Here is an 18,267-nt window from a genome sequence, read left to right on the forward strand (position 1 = left end):
CTATGATAGGCATAGTCAGTTATTTTCATTTCTGTACAGTTGTTCAGGCATCGTCCATAGAAGACACGTTTAAATTTTTATTGAAAGCAAAACCCCAACTTAGTTCTCTGTTCATGTGCTACTGTAGGCGTGCCTTTGGCCGACTTGGTGCACGCATCATCCCACGCGCAAGGGCATTCAATGCTGCTGCCAAATTTGAGGCCGGTAGTTTCATTTTATTGTTTGGAGGATGTTTACAACAGACATTACAGTGTTACTACGGACAGACGAACATGCGTAAGTTGTTTTAGAATTTAATGCTGATCAAGATTCATATATATGCCATCCTTCGGTGATGGGTATAAAAGTGGGTGCAAACATTTCTCAGTCTCATTTCTCAAAATCACTCTAAGAATGCTTTTTGACTGCAAAACTGCTGGACAGACCTACGACTAACGAAACACAAGTTCTTTGTATTATATGTTGCTTCGGAGTGCGTATAAGTTTTTCTTACTTGCCAGAGTCACAGATAGAGGTCAGAAAGAAATTTATGAAAATCAGACTCTCATCACTGGCCATATGCTCTTTTGTTTGTCACACTCGCCATCTAAATATTTTTATTAATATTTTTTCTATTAATTTTGCAAAAGTTTAATTCCCTTCAAGTTTATTGAGAAAAATCGCTTTTGTGTTGTTTTTTTCATATTATTGTTATTGAAGGAAGGCAAGCGCTTCTATTATTAAATTCCTATTCTCTCTCTCTCTCTCTCTCTCTCTTTGCTCTAACATATAGTTCGGAATGTGACCGCTAAATTCAGTTAAAGTATTTTTTTTTTGGCGTTTTTTCCTTTTTTCGAAAAATCAGTGAAACTTCAAACACTATCAGAAATTGATGGAACAAACATATATGCACGTGTTTATTATCACAACGAACCGTCATTGTTATCATCTCTGCTAGACATTGAGTTTTTCTCTTTCGCCATCCATTGCTACACTTCAGTTACGTTTTATTGTATTAAATAACAAGTGTTTAGAAATTTTTCGAGTATTTAATTAAAAATTTCAACATTGCGCTCCTCACCCAGTCGCAGTTTCAGTTCGTTCATTCAATTAAAGCTATGTTTCATATATGAAAAGTGTTTGTGTGTCTGCTGCGTGTTTGTACGTGTGTTCGTGTGTTCGTGTGTTGAAGTTTTCCGCTTCATAGATACCATGACGATTTGATTTTTATTAAAAAAGCAAATAATGTCTTATGTGCGGACAATTTGCACAAAACCCCCACATTATTAAAAACAACAACAATTACGACATGTACATATTAATATATATCAACGCGACCAACATCATCAACTATCAACCATCATCAACAACCGTCCACCACTCTTGTCTAGCCAAGCTTCGAAAGTGTTTGCTTAAGTGCGAGCAAGGTTTTTGATGGCATGAGAAAACACCCTTAGATTTGCCTAAGAGCTGAATACGAACATTTGTTTGGGTTTTCCTTTCTTTCTTTCTTTTTTTTTTAATAAAACAGGTGGTTCGACCTTTATACGCAAATGTAGACGAAGAGGGAAACCCTTTGCTATTCATAATACACACAGCATACGTTTTGGATAAGTTGTCTTTTTTTTTTCTCTTTTGTTATTAGCATTTAATTTCCAACTATTATGAGTTTATGCTTTCCTGCGTAGCTTTTAGCCCTTCAAAAATTTCAACCGAAGGATGGAAAATATGTTCACTTTGTCAAAACCGTTGCAACGCGAACAAGGAAGGAGGCTTGAGAGGACCCCGTAAAATATATGCATATTTGATCAGCATCGAATTCTGACTCGATTTAGCCTTGTCCGTCCATCCGCGTTATGTCTGCTTTAAATATTTTCTTCAATATGAAGAAATGAGGCGGTCGGCTTCAAAGTTGGCAGAAATATTGAAAGTTCTTGCTTGCAGGTCGGTGCATGCACTAAATCGGTGGAAACGCACACCTGCAATACCACTTAAACTGAAAGCTCTTCTATTTTCCAAACACAAAAAGAAAAATTCGTTTTTGGTTTATTGCTAAAGAACAGTACGAGATAAACTCATAAACATACAAACGTATTTTCATTTTGGCTATGCTCTGCTACCTATATAGAAAAATGAAAATCTAGCCACGCCTACCCATATCAAAATTTGCTCTTTCTTGGAAAAACCCCGTAAAGTATATACATTTTTAACCGGAATCAAGTTCGGAATGTAGCTAACCACCTCCGTATGTTCGGCTGTCCATCTGTCCGCCTACTCAACAGTTCGCAAAACTGAAGACATCGTCTACCAATTTGCAAAAGAATTTCAAAGTGTCCCGAATCGGTTAAAGAACACGCTACCAAAGCAACAAAAGATACAAACACCTTTGCTTTCCGTGCTTTTTGCTCATTACACATAAATTGCACTGGGCACAAGATAAGAAAAAGTTTGCACTTTTATTCTATAAAAAATAGAATAAATCGGCCACGCCCACCCAGAATAAATATTCGATATCTCTCCTTTTTTTGTCTCATTTTAGGATAACGCTGATGGGTGTCAAAGATTCGATCACACTTGAAAATCATTTTCTTACTTATTTCTACTTGTATGCGAAGGTCAGTTGAAATCCTTTCAAAAATCCTGTCTGTTCCCATCGAACGTTTAAATTATTGTCTTTTCGTTACGCTAGCAAAGTTGACAAATGATTAATGTTTTTTGTATACATCTTTAAAGGATTCTTTGAGATTTAATCTCGAGCATTAGAAACTTTTGAAATAACTGCTATCCCTCAGTCACCCACGAAATATTGACAAACGTTTGTTTTTAATTTGACATTTATTGTTCATAAATATTAGTTGAGTGTGTGTATATATATGTGTGTTAACGTTATTCATGACCTTTTTTCATATTAAGATGAACCAGCACCAGCAGTACATCCCCGCATCTTCCCTTCTCTACGTCGATGAGTGTGGATTTGCCTTTTCCTTGCCAGTGCTTGTGTGGTCTTTAGTGCTTTTAAAAGCCCTATTATATATATTTTTACTGTCATGCGATAATTTGACGACAATACCGTAAAATAAGTATTAATAGTGCTTTTGATATTATTTTTATTAAAACACCATCACAACATCACCAACTCCTGTGTATGTTTAAACAATTTGTTTGCTCTCCTCAAGTATTATATAGCAAAACCAAGTAAGTGTAGATGCATGTCATCAGCATATAAAATTAAAACTTTTTCTTGATTTCCATTACACGTACACACAGTGATAGAAAAAAAAGTTTTAATCTAATGATTACGAGGAGGAGGATTTCTGCGCTGTTCTTGCAACTGATCTGCCGGAAAGTTAATAAGTAATTCGCAATACGTAAAAGAGACAAGAAAACAAACAGCCGACCAGACGCAGATAATTGAATGGCATCCATAAATCTTTTTATTGTACCCTACATCACTTCTGGTACAAAGATATATGAAGTTTATGCAGATGTATGCATTACCCAGAAGAGCTTCAGATAGACCCGTCTTTTACTGTAGCGATTGATTCAATATCAAGTGGGATTTGACGCGTTCGTCTTTCAATGTTCAAATGGCACGAGTTATTACGCATATGTATCATAAAGCCGTCCTTAATTTCTGATAAAAATACTCATATCTTCCTAGCAACGTATGCTCCTTTGAAATGAAAAGACAACCAAATGCCCATCACCCTGCCTGCATATTAATGTTTTAAAAGTTTTAAAATGAGCACAAGAGCTTTATTTCTGGCACTGTCTGTAAATTCAACTTGTGCTGCTGTTGCGATCTCCACAAGTCACATGGACTTCTTGGGACAGAATTTAATAATAAAAACGATTGTGTGATGATTGCCGTATCATTGCAAGGAATTTCTATTCATATGGCTGTGTAAGGGTCGCCAAGCACATATACATATACATATATACATACACACGTGCAAAGCATAGTAAATATATATTTCTATTACACTAAACGTTTTTCCGACATTATTTATTATAAGTTAAATATGGGTAAGGGATGGATTTCAATTACAATGACTTGACTGTTAATGACTACAGGAAGAGTAAGTAAAGCAAAAAAAAAAAAAAAAAAAAAAAAAATTACGTAATAGTAATAAAAATGTTACGTATTATCGGGATTTTTGGCACGCTTCTGATTCTTTGATATGTTCATATGAAATAACCCTGAAATTATGACCGTGTAAATGAGAACATAACACTGAGTTAGGGCACGTTGTCAAGATTAAGGTAAAATATAAGAAAGTTGTGCATAAAGTGAATAGGAAGGCTCTTAACACAAATTATTTAATTATGAGAATAAACAAATATTAAGGATATGTGGTCAATAGGAGTGAGTGAAATATTGGTAATTTTTTCTACACATTTCATTGAGGACGTAAGCCTTGCATTTATAAAGAAGCAGAATTGAGAGAAATCGACTCAACCAGTCAACGACTCAGTGTCAGTCTATCTGTAGTTTGAAAAACCATTAGCAAATAGGTCCAGATTCATTACTTCTTCTTAACATGAATAAAAATCTATCTTCATAAGTATAGGAAACGTTTCTATTGCACCTTTCTATTTCAAAGATACTTTTAAAATGCTTTTTAATATATAAATATATATCTCACTATACAATCTTTTTACAAATCAAGATTCGGTTTTATACTTTCGGCGGAGAATGTGTACAGAGACATGCTGAGCCTAACGATCAATGGAATGCAATCCAAATGGGGAACATCAACAGGTTGAAGGAGGGGTGCGAGAGTACGCATCAAACGTTCTCCTTTTCTCGAATCCTCTTAATACAAAGTGTGCTAATAACTGTTCGCAAAAAACTTTGGCTCAAGTCGCCGGTTTTGTTCTGCTCTAGGAGCTTCTACTGCCAACTCAATAGGTATTTTGAAAGTAAGGGGTTCGACCGATGGCAATTCGAAACATTATTCCGCTTTCATAAGCGGTTGTTCTTCCGGTTCATATTCAACGGGAGCTTCAATAGATTCATTGGCAGTAGAGCTCAATAATGGTACCGGAGGCGGCCGAGACGGATTATATATTATTCTGGCTTTAAAAACAAGATCATTTATAGTTTTTTCTTTCTTACAATTTATCCTGCTTACCAGTTTTATTTGGTTGCTCATTGGCTGAGTTGACGGATTAGTATGTAGAACGAAATCTGCTAACACAGGCCACACGCAGGGATTAATACAGATATAGAACTAAATCGATCAATTTAAACCTATTGGTCAATGTAGAAGTTTGAAGTTTGGAATAGTTTTGAAAACTTCCTTTCCTGGGGATAGTATTTAATGATTGTGCTGTACAAATCCCGCTAGCGACAGGTCCCATCACATATATATAGATAAATATACTTCCCCAAAAATAAAGTGAGGACATTTTAGGAAAAATTTTCCAAGATATGTGAACACGCGGTGGAAAAAAGGAAATCTTTGCCCATCGTTTATAAATGCTCCAAGATTAGCCTCATGCCAATTGCGAACATCGCTATTTGAATCTATTGAAATATCGGTAATTTAACCCGAGCAAATATTGCGCCTAAATACACGATATGCAAATCGTCTCCAAATCTGGTATATGCAATTTTTTGTTTTTAATATAACAGCTCCAAAATGAGTGAAAAGGGAAAGATTTGATATTATATACGAGATCGCTGGCCAAGGATGAAAAGCATGTAAATATGAACAATTATTCAACAAATGTAAACAAATGGGACGCTTATTCTCTCATTTTTCGAATTATTGAGAATATATACGCTTATTCTCTTACTCTTGTGCATGTATTGTGCCGCTTTGAGAATAAGCATATATTCGTTCTCATTTGTTTTACATGTATTGTGCTAATATTAATTTCAAGTTACAAGAATGCAAAGGAATATCTGCTATTACATTCACTAAGAGTGAAAAGATAGCTTGCTTCAGTTAATCTGGCTTTTAAAATTACCCTATGTCTGCTGACATTACGGTTACCAACGATTTGGAGAACTTCTCCCTTTAGTGATATTCCAATTTGACTGTGCACTTTTGAAGGAGCTTTCAACAATAAATCTTAAAAGCAGGCCTCTGAATAGTTGTTCGTAATTGGATTTTAATGGTTAGACCGGACTAGGATAGAGTGAAAATACAGTTGCAAGGATAATACTTCTGAGCCGTAATAATTGATTTTCATAAAAACCGTTTCGGCTTTGCTGTTGATTCGATCATCAATGCAGATTCAAAATTATACCTTGCGCTTCGGACTGATTGATAGTTGTTAAATCTATCATCCAACCAGTCTTCTAAGGCATATCTTTCATTATCCAAGTGTATATCAATAAAATCGTTATGAAAAAAGAATTAAATTTCTTAGATACTGTTTCGAAATACTGAAGAAGTGCAAAAATGGGTCAGTGATCGCTGCGAAACCAAATTCGTTCGACTCATAAAGTTATCAAAATTCTCACGTGAACTTTAAATTAATTTAAGTAAAGAGATTTTATTGTTGGCAATGATTTTAAAATTTTGTAGTTTTATGTTTAATGTCATAAAAACTAACTAAAACATAAAAATAGTACTTATACTAAAATTTACAAAATTTTTTTTTAAAAATTATTTTTATTTTATAAGACTATATTAAATTATTAACAAAAACCAATAAAGCAATGTTTCGGGAAAATTGTGCAATTCAACTCCGAGTGAACAATGCTATCACAGCTCTTCTTTTTCTTCGAAATCGTAGTCTGTCTCTATGAGAGCATCTTGGCAATAATTGCCTATTTCTGTACAAATATTTATATCCAAGTTCTCATCTAATATGTCCGCTTGAAAAGCTTTCATAAGCGGCTCTTCTTGAATTTCAATTATTTCTAGACACTATAATAAAATCGAAAGCTGAGATTGTTAAAGATATTTCTCCTTAATTTAAAATATCGCTTACATAGACAGGTAGACTTTTATTCAAATCATCGTCTTGAACGAAATCAACTTCAGAGGTATCTGGATTCAGCATACCGTCAACCATGAGTTTGATTAAACGCAATTTACCAGTCTTCTTATCAGTTACTCTTACGTAGTCGTTCAGTTTTTCACCTGGTTTATAATGCGAGAGTTTAATGCATGTAAATCATTTTATCAGTATACTATTTTTTATCCACTTACAAACTTTCTCCATCAATTCTGTTAAAAACATTTCGGACTTCGTCAGAGATTTTTTTTGACGAACAGCATTTCCAGAAGAATCTAAACGGAAACCGCCAACTTCTACTATTTTATTTGGACCCACTTTTGCCACTTCATCCGTCATTTCCTTTATCACAACTTTGCATACTGATGAGATATATATATACATAAATTAATTTAAAATAACCTCTTTACTTTATAAAGCCTACCTTGACATTTGACATCAGCTCTCGTGAATTTTTCTGCAGCTAGTGCTACATTTATTATTATCGAAACGATAATCAAATGTTTCGAGAGCTTCATATTTCGGAATATTCACAAACAAAATTCGCCGAAATTATGCCTCATATGCAACACATTAAACTGAATTGAAATTACGTGGCCGAAACTCCCCGGCAGTAAATCAAAAAAATCAGCTGTTTATTGTGATGGCAATAAACACCAAGTTCAAGTTATTCTCCGATAACAATTACAAAAAAGTTACTAGCCAAAAATATCGGAAAAAATATGATAATTAAAGCGTAAATTGTTAAAGCAAAATCATATGAGCAGCGTTTGCTTACATAAACATTAATGTAATACAATAATAAAGTGAAATATTTTTTTGAAGCAAAACGCAATTAATAAGGCCGTTGTCGCGCATAAAATTTTTTTAAATAAAAATATAGATGACCATTTTAATATCAAACTGTGCTTGGAACGTGAATAATATGAAAAGTATAGCAAACGACCGAAAAGTATACTGACTACTTAATATGATTTTGTTTCTTGGACAAAATACTCGCAACACTACATTAATATATTCATAGATATTTTCGGTTATATCAGACTTGAAAGGAAATCGAACTTTTTATTAGATTTGGCCGACTTTGGTGAGCCATATGGTGTTACTGTAAACAGCCAAACTGCGCGCCCCATATGTCACAAAAAATGCTAGAACCGGAAATAAACACGATTTATATCAATCTAAAAATATAATTTCCCAATTTTTATCATTACCTTGTTATACTTCAAATTTTTTTTAACATCTCTTACTATTTTTATACTCGCTTATTTTCACTTTGCGAGTTCTATATTGTTTATTTAGGTTTTTATATTGATTTTCCTTAATTTTACTTTTCGAACATTTGTTGGTTTTCTACATTTGAATATTTTTTTATTTCCACTCATCAAATTAGTTGGTAAACTAGGGAAACATGAGTTCTTGAGGTCATCATGCGTGAAATATTAAAGAAAGCGATAGTTACTTTCAGCTACCCGATTACACCGATTAATTCACACAAATATGTTAAAGGAATAGTGCCTACAAAACTACTAACTGTTTTTATAATCTGGCAACTCAGTAGGTAATTTCAATTTTTTGGAAGTTGGCAACTCATTTTCGAAAATGCAATAACAGTAGAGTTGAAACCCTAGTTCCGATGATTTTTTGATGTCCAATGCTTTTAGAAAAAATTTTATACTTCACTATTTTGTTTCACTTTGATATTTGTCTTTGGAATTTCGTCTTTGTGCATTAATTCTGCAGTAAAAATATATTTTACATAGAGGTAAGTTTCTTAAATCTTATGAAATTCATTTAAAGATGTTAATATAGTGAAAAAATTGCAAAATATTATCGAAATAATGAAAATTATTGAAAATTTCTGAAACCAAGAATATTTTCCAATGACGAATTTAGGAAAATGTGTACTTGAGTTTTGCGTTTATGTGTGCGTATGTCAAGTGTATGTATAAGACAAAATATCCACAAAAAATTGATATTCGGGCTTGGTCACACGGAAGGGGCCTTGAAAAAGAATCAATAAATGTGATATTTCTTATTCTGCTGGGATAAGATATTTCTTCCTTCTTTTTAATAAATGTCGAGGAAAATAAACATTTTTATTAAAAACAGTTTAGTTTGAAAACATCATGAATCACAGTATGAATATTAAGAAAAAATAGAGAAAAGAGAAACAGCGCGCAATGTAACGCTGTTAAACAAGATGGCGGCAATAAAGTAAAAAAAAAAAAAAACGCAAGATTAAAGAAAATCTGAAATCTTCCAGTAGATACATAGAAATGTATTTAATAAGTTAAAAAGACTTGGATGATAATTTAGAAAATTCCAAGAAATCCATTTTTACCCTTAAATCTCGTATTAGCAAATTTCCGTCGGCGTCGACCTATCCTGCACAAAACATAAGATTTACTCGAATTTAATTTAGCAAGTGAAATTTCGCAAAATTAGTTTGGATTATGTGTTAAAAAGGTGTTTAGCGAACAGTATATTTTTAATAACTAACATCTCGTATATCGAAACGAGGTCACAAAATTCATATGAAAAAGTAGGTTGAATTTCTTGCTTTCGCGATTTATTTGTACAATACATATCTTAATTAAGTTCGTTCGAAATAGCAGTTTGCTACTCTTTCTTCTTTTTTTTTTTTCGGTATGAATTGATTAATTGCACCACATTTCAAATGATGCTCGCACTTACTTTCAAATCAAAGTGTAAAACTCGAAGAACTTTACCAAGAACATCAATGACCTTTAACAAAGAAAAATTTTTAAAAAGCGAGATAATTTTATGCAGGTATACGTGTAGGTTATTTTCCTAGGCACCTTGTAGGAAAGGATATTTGTCTTCGCATTCTTGCACACGATGAGAGATCGACATAAAATTTTTGTTTTCATCTTACCTTGGATAACTTCTCTACATGTGTTTCAACTCTGAACAGCGTAATAGAGAACAAAGAAAGTTTTTAGAAACACATACATGAACAAGAGAAAATACCAATTGTAATTTACAGCAACGATTATTCATCTTACGCACACACAGCTATATTGATTTATTAACCTTTGAAAAGGCGAATCAAATAAATAACGAGAATTTTATTACTTATATATACAGATGTGGTTAACTTTTGGGGTGGGAGATTTGAGAGGTAAAGACTAGGAAAAAAATTATACAGAAACAGAACCAGTCAGCAAGTAAACACTTTTTTATTTACTGATGATCTTGAGATTACGGACATGAATGGTGAGTGTATTGTGTTTTAAGTTAGTATATTGAGATTTTTGTATCTGTTGGCACTATTACGGAAATTTTGCTAACGTTGATTCCAGATTTTAGGTGCGCGCAACGCGGGGCTAGTAGAATTGTAATAAAAATATGCGCTTTTATATAAAATTTGTAACCATTAAGAAAAAAGTAATTAATTTTTTGATTTTATGTTTCGTTTCTCTTTACAGAACTTCAAGAGACATCTATCTACAAAATATCAACCATTTAAAAATATACAAAGATTTAAAATATCATCCCTTAACCGATTGTTTAAAAAGAAATTTTAAATCATAGTAAATTCTCCAGATTTCGCATACATTTTACATATAAAAACTTTGTTAGCGTCATTTGCATACAAAACATTTTTTTTTGTGTTACTTGAACTAATTCCGGTACTGAATATTTTTCTTAAATTAGAAGAAGAAAATTGTACTTTACCTGCGCCTCGTGTGTACATCCATAAAAATTCATCGTGATCGTGCGTTCATAGTGATTGTGTCGAGATCCTTATATTAGTGTAATACAACAACAAAAACATTAACAAAATCTAATCGACTGCTTTCAGCACATAGCCAATTTTCTATCGCCGTTTACCCTTTTTAGACAGGTGACGCTCTTAACAGCGTTTTCAATTTCTTTTTAAGTCCGCAATTTTCTCTGAAAACTTTTCACCATTCCTCATTCAACGCTAAAAGGTTCATTCTCTCAGTCTTACGACGATACACGGCAGCGTTGGATATTGTCCAACCCTGTTCGAAAAGCGCAGCAAATAGAAATTGCGCCAAATTTTACGTTGCCGTTTGACAAAATCACGACAACCAGCACCATTGAGGGAGTTAATAGTACCGGTGATCCAGGCATCGGCAGCAGCAATTTGAAATTAGCAATAACGGCTAATCCAAACGATACTGAGCGCTTCCACGACAGTTACCATAACCGCGGAGGGGGCCAATCCCCGCCGACACCGACTGTCGGTAAAACCCTGCTCAATACTAGCGCCAATCTTTTGCCCATCACCACAGCGTCGGATACATTCAATAACCTCAAGAATCTCTTGAAGTTCGACAAGAGCTCGCCAACGCTCGAATCGAATCGTTCGAAAGGCGGTGGTAACGGTAATTACAGCAATAGCAAGGGTTCCCCGAACTCTGGCGAAGGCCGTACGAATTTGAACGGTGGCAGATCTGGAACTGCAGGCGGTGTTCCGGGACACTTTTCTACCGGTTATAGCAAGAATTCCGTCAAAATTCGTCAACACGATTCTGAAGTGAGCCCACGGCTTCGACGATCTTTCCAGAGTGATTCGTCGTCGTCGCGTTACTATAACAAAAATAGTGACATCTTGGGAAGCACACAAGCTGGAGTTGGTGGTAATAGCAACAGCAACAGCGGCAACAACAACTGCAACCCAAATAATCACACTGGACGCGCCGGTCTAATTGGTAGTGAACGCGAACGACCGTTCAATTCACAACAACAAAACGAAAGTAACGGCAACGTTAGACGTGGCGGCTACCAATCGCAACAACCATTATCTCAAGGGCCTATAGAGGGCAATTATGCACGCAATTTAAATTCCGGCTCTGGCGGCAATTATCGCCAGCATCAGAACCCGCGTTATGACAACAACGGCAATGGAAACGGACAACAGCGTCAATACGGTTCCTCATCTAATACCGGCTATAACAATCACTACAACAACAATAACAGCAATAGATCATTCGGACAGCGATCATCCGCCACTGATGGTCATGTAAACCACCATCATCATAATAATAACAGCAACAACAATAGTAACAATTATCGTTCATTACAAAGAGGGGACAACACAACAGAAGAAGCATACGGAAACAATTATCGCGATTACGAGGATACACCACGATCCGGTGGGGGTCGTTACCACAACAGCAACAATAGTAATACCAACAGCTTGGAAAGAGAACGCAATAACAATCGTCTGCCACCTTCGGCCTTGCGCCGTAATAACAATAGCGATCGAGAGAGAGGTTACGAGCGCGAACATCGCGATCGGGAAAATACAACTTTTGAACAAACACAAAATCAAAATCGTTCTTATAGTAATCGTACACCACCTGTAGCTGGAGGACGTGGAACAGAAATTAACAATGCATCAGTAGGCGGTAGCTCGTCATCGGCACCCTCCTCATCGGTTAACTCGTCGTCTTCGTCTCGCGGTATTTCGCCAAATAACATTTTCATTAATCAGTCGTTGACCGTACCTGCAGCACCAGCTGCTGTCACTAACAGCCAACAACCTACTCCGGCTGCCACCCCACCGCCACCGGCTGCCGGACGTTGGGTACCACCATCATTGCGTCCGCAACATGCACTCACGCAAACTGAAAAGAACGATGCTGTTTTTAGAAAAGTTCGTGGCATTCTTAATAAATTAACACCCGAAAAATTCCAGGAGCTCAGCGACGAGTTACTCAAACTTGATTTAAATTCAATTGTCATTTTGAACGGCGTTATCCTGCTGATCTTCGACAAAGCTTTGGACGAACCTAAATATTCGTCTATGTATGCGCAGTTGTGCAAGCGTCTATCAGAGGAAGCGCCATCATTCGAAAAAGATCCGAAAAGTTTGTGTACTTTTCTTCGGCTTTTAATAGCCGTCTGTCGAAATAAATTCAACGATCGCCTTAAGCGTGATACAGCTGAAGGGGACTCCCAATTTAATAAAGTTCATCGGCCACAAGCAGCTGCCGAAAACGATGCGGACGAAGACGAACGTCGCCACTTGGCCAAACAGCGCATGCTGGGCAATGTCAAGTTCATTGGTGAGCTCAATAAATTGGATATGTTATCGAACAATGTGCTGCATCAGTGCATCATTGAACTGCTGGACAAGAAGAAGAAACGCACGGCTACAAAGGAAGAGTTGTGTGAAGATATGGAGTGCTTGGCACAGTTGCTCAAAACGTGCGGTAAGAACCTGGATTCAGAACAGGGCAAAGAGCTGATGAATCAGTACTTTGAGAAATTGGAACGCCGATCGAAATCCACCGATTATCCGCCCAGGATACGCTTTATGCTAAAGGATGTTATCGAACTGCGTGAGAATAATTGGATACCACGCAAAGTGGCCACCACTGAAGGTCCAGTCCCCATAAAGCAAATACGCAGTGATGACGACGGACCTTTAATACGCACACCATTCGCAAATCGAAATCGCGACATGCGTAATAATCGTGACGATCGCGACAATGACAACTGGATGAATCGCTTCCATTTAAACTGTGGTTTAAATGACGTTTTCTCAGGGCTAAGTGTAACCGGGGCTTCGCCCATCATACCACCGTAAGTAATGATTAGACAACTCAATGAGCTCTCAATTGAAATGACATATTGCAGGGAACTTGAGCAGAAAGTGTCCGCATAAACTATTTATAATTGGCTTTCCTTTTCTTTCTCTCGTAGATTTACACCACCGGTTAACAACAATCGACCGTATAACAATCAAAACCGTGAACGAGGCGGTCAGGGTAACAATCAGAATAATTATAATAATCGTTACAATAAACAACAGGGTAGCGGTGGTCCTAATGTGAGTGGTAACAATCGCGACGATCGCAACCAACACCGCGAACAATCGAACTCTCAATATAACAATAGTAATCAAATGAACAACAAGGAGTTGGCACCACGTTTCAAACGCAATCTCATGTCTACTAATCAAGATGGTGTCGAGAATTTGCAAATGCGCCCAGCACCGAATTCATTGTTGTTCAAAGCTACGTCGCAAAACCAAAAACTTCCACCATTGCTACCCATTTCAACTCCACCAACCACTGCTCCGGGAGCTAACAATAACTCTGCAAACACGAACGGGAATATGCATAATAATGGCCAAAATAGAGACTCACAATTATCCAATTCACAGTATCCGTTGCTCAGCAATCCCACGACACATCTGAATACACAGCAAAATGCCCGTTTGATTTCTTCGACGAGATATAAAGAAGATCAAGAAAACAAGACGCCTGGAGTTTACCAACAAAATAATGGTGTCATCATCGATAAAATGAACGCAAAAACCAGTGTATTTCAAACACAAGGAAACAATGGCTTATCTTTTCAACAAATATCTTCAAATAGCTATGACGTTCCGGAAGATGCTAATAATGCGGAGAATAAGAAATCTCATCTACCTACTCCCACGAATATTCAGTTGGTCACTAAACAAGGCTCTACTGAGAAAGCAGCGGGCGCCACTGGTTCCAGCAAGCAACAAAAAAAAGAGAAAGCCTTTAATAAGGAAGATGTGCTGAAGAAAACTGCCGTTTTTATTAAGGAAAAGTTCTTCTATTTTTCAGAAACTGACAAATTGAGCCAAAATGATCAAAATAGCGCTGGGGAAAAGGAGTCCGCTATTGAAGATAAGCAATTCAGCGAATTGCTTCAAGGTTTTTTGGATTTAAAAGTTCATGAAAAATGTATGAAAGATGCGTGCATTAATATTGTATTAGATGTTTTGGAGAAAGCGGAAGAACAGTATTTGGATCGCGTTTTGAATTTTTTAGTCGCCTTGCGTAAACAAGCCAATTTTAAGCCAAATCTATTGTTAGAAGTGTTTAGACAAGTAGTTAACAAAATTAATGAACGCGAAGCTTTGAATCCGCGCATTACAACGCATGTGGCTAATTTATTGGGTAAAGCTACTTTAGGTGAACCCGGCTTGCTCAAATTAAGCGAAATAGCTAACTATGCGGATAACGGTCAACATTATCCATTGTTCTTGCTGGTACTGCAGCAGTTGCACAAGACCATTGGTAAGGAACAACTGGAAGAAAAATTCCGCTCCAGTAAAGTTGATCTTATGAGTTGTTTGCCAGAAGTCGATCGCAATAAAACACGCTTGTCTGAGATATTAGACGATCGCTCTCTCACCTTCTTGTACCCTTTACTGAAAGTGCAAGCCGAAATGAGTAAACAACTAACTAATGATCCGACTCCGACTATATTTTTCAAATGGATCAAGGCGAACGTAGATGCCAAACATTACAAGGAAGAGGGTTTCATCAGTGCCCTAATGACGGTGATTGTCAAACATGTCACTTCAATGACCAGCTTCCCAGATGGTACTGATGTCAAAAACTATCCCGATAAAATCACAATAGAGAAGGAAGAAAGTCTGCTACACAAATACTGCCAGATCTTGAAATCATTTTTGGGTCATAGCATTGAACTACAATTGATAGCCATTTACGCGCTGCAAGTGTTCTGTTACAACGAAAATTTCCCCAAAGGTAAGAAAAACAATTGCGAAGAAACTCCGACAATATATAAAATATATCGATTTTTTTTTTTTTTTTTTTTTCTTGCTAAAGGTATGCTTTGCCGTTGGTTTAAATATTTGTACGAGGCCGAAGTTATGGACGAGGAGACTTTCATAATGTGGAAAGAAGAAATTTCCGACAAATATCCTGGAAAAGGCGCAGCATTGTTTCAAGTAAATAATTGGTTAACTTGGCTGCAAGAAGCCGAATCAGAAGACGATGAAGATTAAACTTTAAAATAGCACGAGCTTCTTGTACCGGCAAATAATATAATTAGCCCGAAGAAATGATTTACGGATAAAAAAAAAAAATTTTGGAAAAAAAAATACTTTAAAATTCTTACTTCTCTCGCTCCGTTTGGAATTTAATAAATTTGCCTTTTTAGCTCTTGTTTACATAGACGCACACTTAGATATTTTCAGTAATTTTCCAAAAATTTATTTTTAATATTTTTAAAAAAAAAAAAACTTCCAAAAAGTTTTGATGGAAAGAGAAGAAAAATAAGATGAACACTACTACTACTACTATTTTGACAAATGGCCAAATCCCACTTTCCGCTTAAATAATTATTGCAATATTAAATTATTACAAACACACATTCTAAAGTTCTAAATATAAAATTTCATTAAAATTAAATTAAAAAAGAAAACTGACAAAATTATATAAAAACGAACCTGCTCCACTCTTTATTACGCTAATTGACTTGAGAAAAAATTCCGAATTATATAATTAACAATAGATTTACACGACATTTTAAAATTTCAATAAATAACGAGAAAATGGTTCAAAAAATTCTTAATTCAAATTGTAGAACCGTAATTTCATCCAACATAATGTAATTTAATTGAATATTAAAACAAAATTATAACGAAATGAAATTCAAACAAAAAAATAATAAAATAAACAAATAAAGCGAAAACAACAGCTAATCGCGAAGATTGAAATGAAGTTTTAATTTAAAATTTAGCGGATAGCAAGGGCGTTTTATATACAGCCTAGCCGTTACCGTTACAGTTTTCCCTTTTGGAGAAGAATTGCTTCGTGCAAGAGAAGTCAATCTGTGCCCGTCCCTTTTTGCCAATCTCATGAAGCGGAAGAAATTCTCCATGGAGATAATCGTAAGCAATGACATTTGAATTTAAAAGGATTGAGGTTGGATTTGCAAAATTTTCATAAAAAACTACACTGTAGCAAGCATAATAATATACTTGAGCCAACAAATGCAAAAATTTAAAAACGGAAAATTAACAGTACGGAAGTTGCGGATTTGGCCATTCATTGTGGGCGACGCAATGAAAACGTTTGACCTTCAAATGTGTACTAGAAAAAAAATGAAAAAATAAAATAACGAAAAAAAATCTACATTACTACTATCCACACTATTCGCATGTTAATCCTAATCTGATTTCATTTCGCAGCATTCGCAAAAATCGAATCGAAATGCGGCAAGGGCGTACCATTGCAACAAATTAATGGATCATTACAAAATCTACTCCCCCTGAAAGCCAAAACTTCTCTAATATTCGACATTTAGTCTTCGGAACATCTAACCATATGGATATCTTGAAAATACCTAACGAACTTAAACCTGCTAAACTAATCGTCTAATTTACTTTAAAAACAAAAAGAAGAAGACCCGATAGCTAAGTGGCTACTGCCCACCCCTTTCCCCCTCTCAATAATCTTAGAATTTATTCCTTTGGTTTAAATAAATTGCAATAATAGTAACAAGTCCGCAAAAATGTTCATTGTAGAAGCGCATCAATTGTGCCGGCTGTTTTGACTATTGCGACATATCAAAGTGGAAAAAGTTGGGAAGAACAATAATATTAGCACTTTTCAATTGTTTGTAAAGCAGTAAATTCGCTAAGTTATGAATTGTGAAAGTAAAAAAAGCAGAACTCATTGGGTAGCTTTTATTAATCAATCAACTTCCTCTGGGACGACTTTCTCGAAATATGAAATGTAATAAAAATTAGTATAATGAAATATTATTAGAGGAATTATTTTCAGCTGTTTTTTGTTTTTATTTGTGTGTTGTGTCTATCGATAATCGATAACAGGTGAAGAAAAATCGCAACCTTTTGCAAAATAAATAGGAAAAAGTCTTCACTGTGCAACCACTCAAAGATTCTAGGATAGGAAAAGTGCTCTCGTTTTCAAAATATGGAAAAATTTACCTCAAATAACGGACTATTAACAGTGGGAGAAAGCAAATATATGTTGCGTGTCTTAAAAATGAATGGTTCCACTATGCTCTTCATAAGTAATGTTGAACCGGAATGTCTCGATGAAATAGCAGTAGCAATGGAAATGCCACAGGATAAAAAGATTTTGGGTACTACAATATTTGGAACGAGTTCGTTATCGGATTCTCAATTTCTAGCTGAAAGATTAAGCAAACGTTTCATGCGTCAATTTTTTGTAAGTTTAAATGTTAGCACGGATCGTATGCTAACACCGCTATTCCAAGAGCAACTGACAATATACATAAACCAACTTTTAAATGATTTTATATAGTAGTAGTGTTGTAGTGACATTCGAATATCGTTCAATACAATAAAACAGAGTAATTTATATGCATTGCGCTTGAGTTCGTATTCATATTGATGTGTGTAGTTTTAATTTTGAAATAGCTGGACGGACTCGCACACATCAGGAACACGTACTTTCCGGGGCGGACCGATTTATCCTTGAGTAAAGATGTTCAATATAGGCGAGAACAATAAATCTCCAATCCGGTATTGGC

The 18,267-nt window shown here is 35.5% G+C and overlaps 3 protein-coding genes across 3 annotated transcripts; 2 read left to right on the forward strand and 1 right to left on the reverse strand.

Annotated features, from left to right (window-relative positions):
• Positions 1-6,574: 6,574 nt before the first annotated feature.
• LOC119636684 (protein seele) lies at positions 6,575-7,570 on the reverse strand. The gene is made up of 4 exons (XM_038032222.1): positions 7,379-7,570; positions 7,149-7,316; positions 6,928-7,079; positions 6,575-6,863 (listed from the first exon to the last, which is right to left on the reverse strand). The coding sequence occupies exons 1-4, from the start codon at positions 7,470-7,472 to the stop codon at positions 6,699-6,701; spliced, it is 579 nt and encodes a 192-aa protein (XP_037888150.1). The 5' UTR covers positions 7,473-7,570; the 3' UTR covers positions 6,575-6,698.
• A 3,312-nt stretch (positions 7,571-10,882) lies between these two features.
• LOC119636272 (eukaryotic translation initiation factor 4 gamma 2) lies at positions 10,883-16,385 on the forward strand (the record flags this gene model as incomplete). The annotated part of the gene is made up of 3 exons (XM_038031573.1): positions 10,883-13,539; positions 13,660-15,488; positions 15,570-16,385. Coding segments are annotated over 3 exons (4,665 nt in total), but the record flags the coding sequence as incomplete, so codon positions are not given.
• A 1,299-nt stretch (positions 16,386-17,684) lies between these two features.
• LOC119636713 lies at positions 17,685-18,267 on the forward strand. The gene has a single exon (XM_038032274.1). It carries the CDS (start codon positions 17,685-17,687, stop codon positions 18,036-18,038), a length of 354 nt encoding a protein of 117 aa, XP_037888202.1. The 3' UTR covers positions 18,039-18,267.

The sequence above is a fragment of the Glossina fuscipes genome, unplaced genomic scaffold, assembly GCF_014805625.2.
Source record: "Glossina fuscipes isolate IAEA_lab_2018 unplaced genomic scaffold, Yale_Gfus_2 28, whole genome shotgun sequence".
NCBI classification, from domain to species: Eukaryota; Metazoa; Arthropoda; class Insecta; order Diptera; family Glossinidae; genus Glossina; species Glossina fuscipes.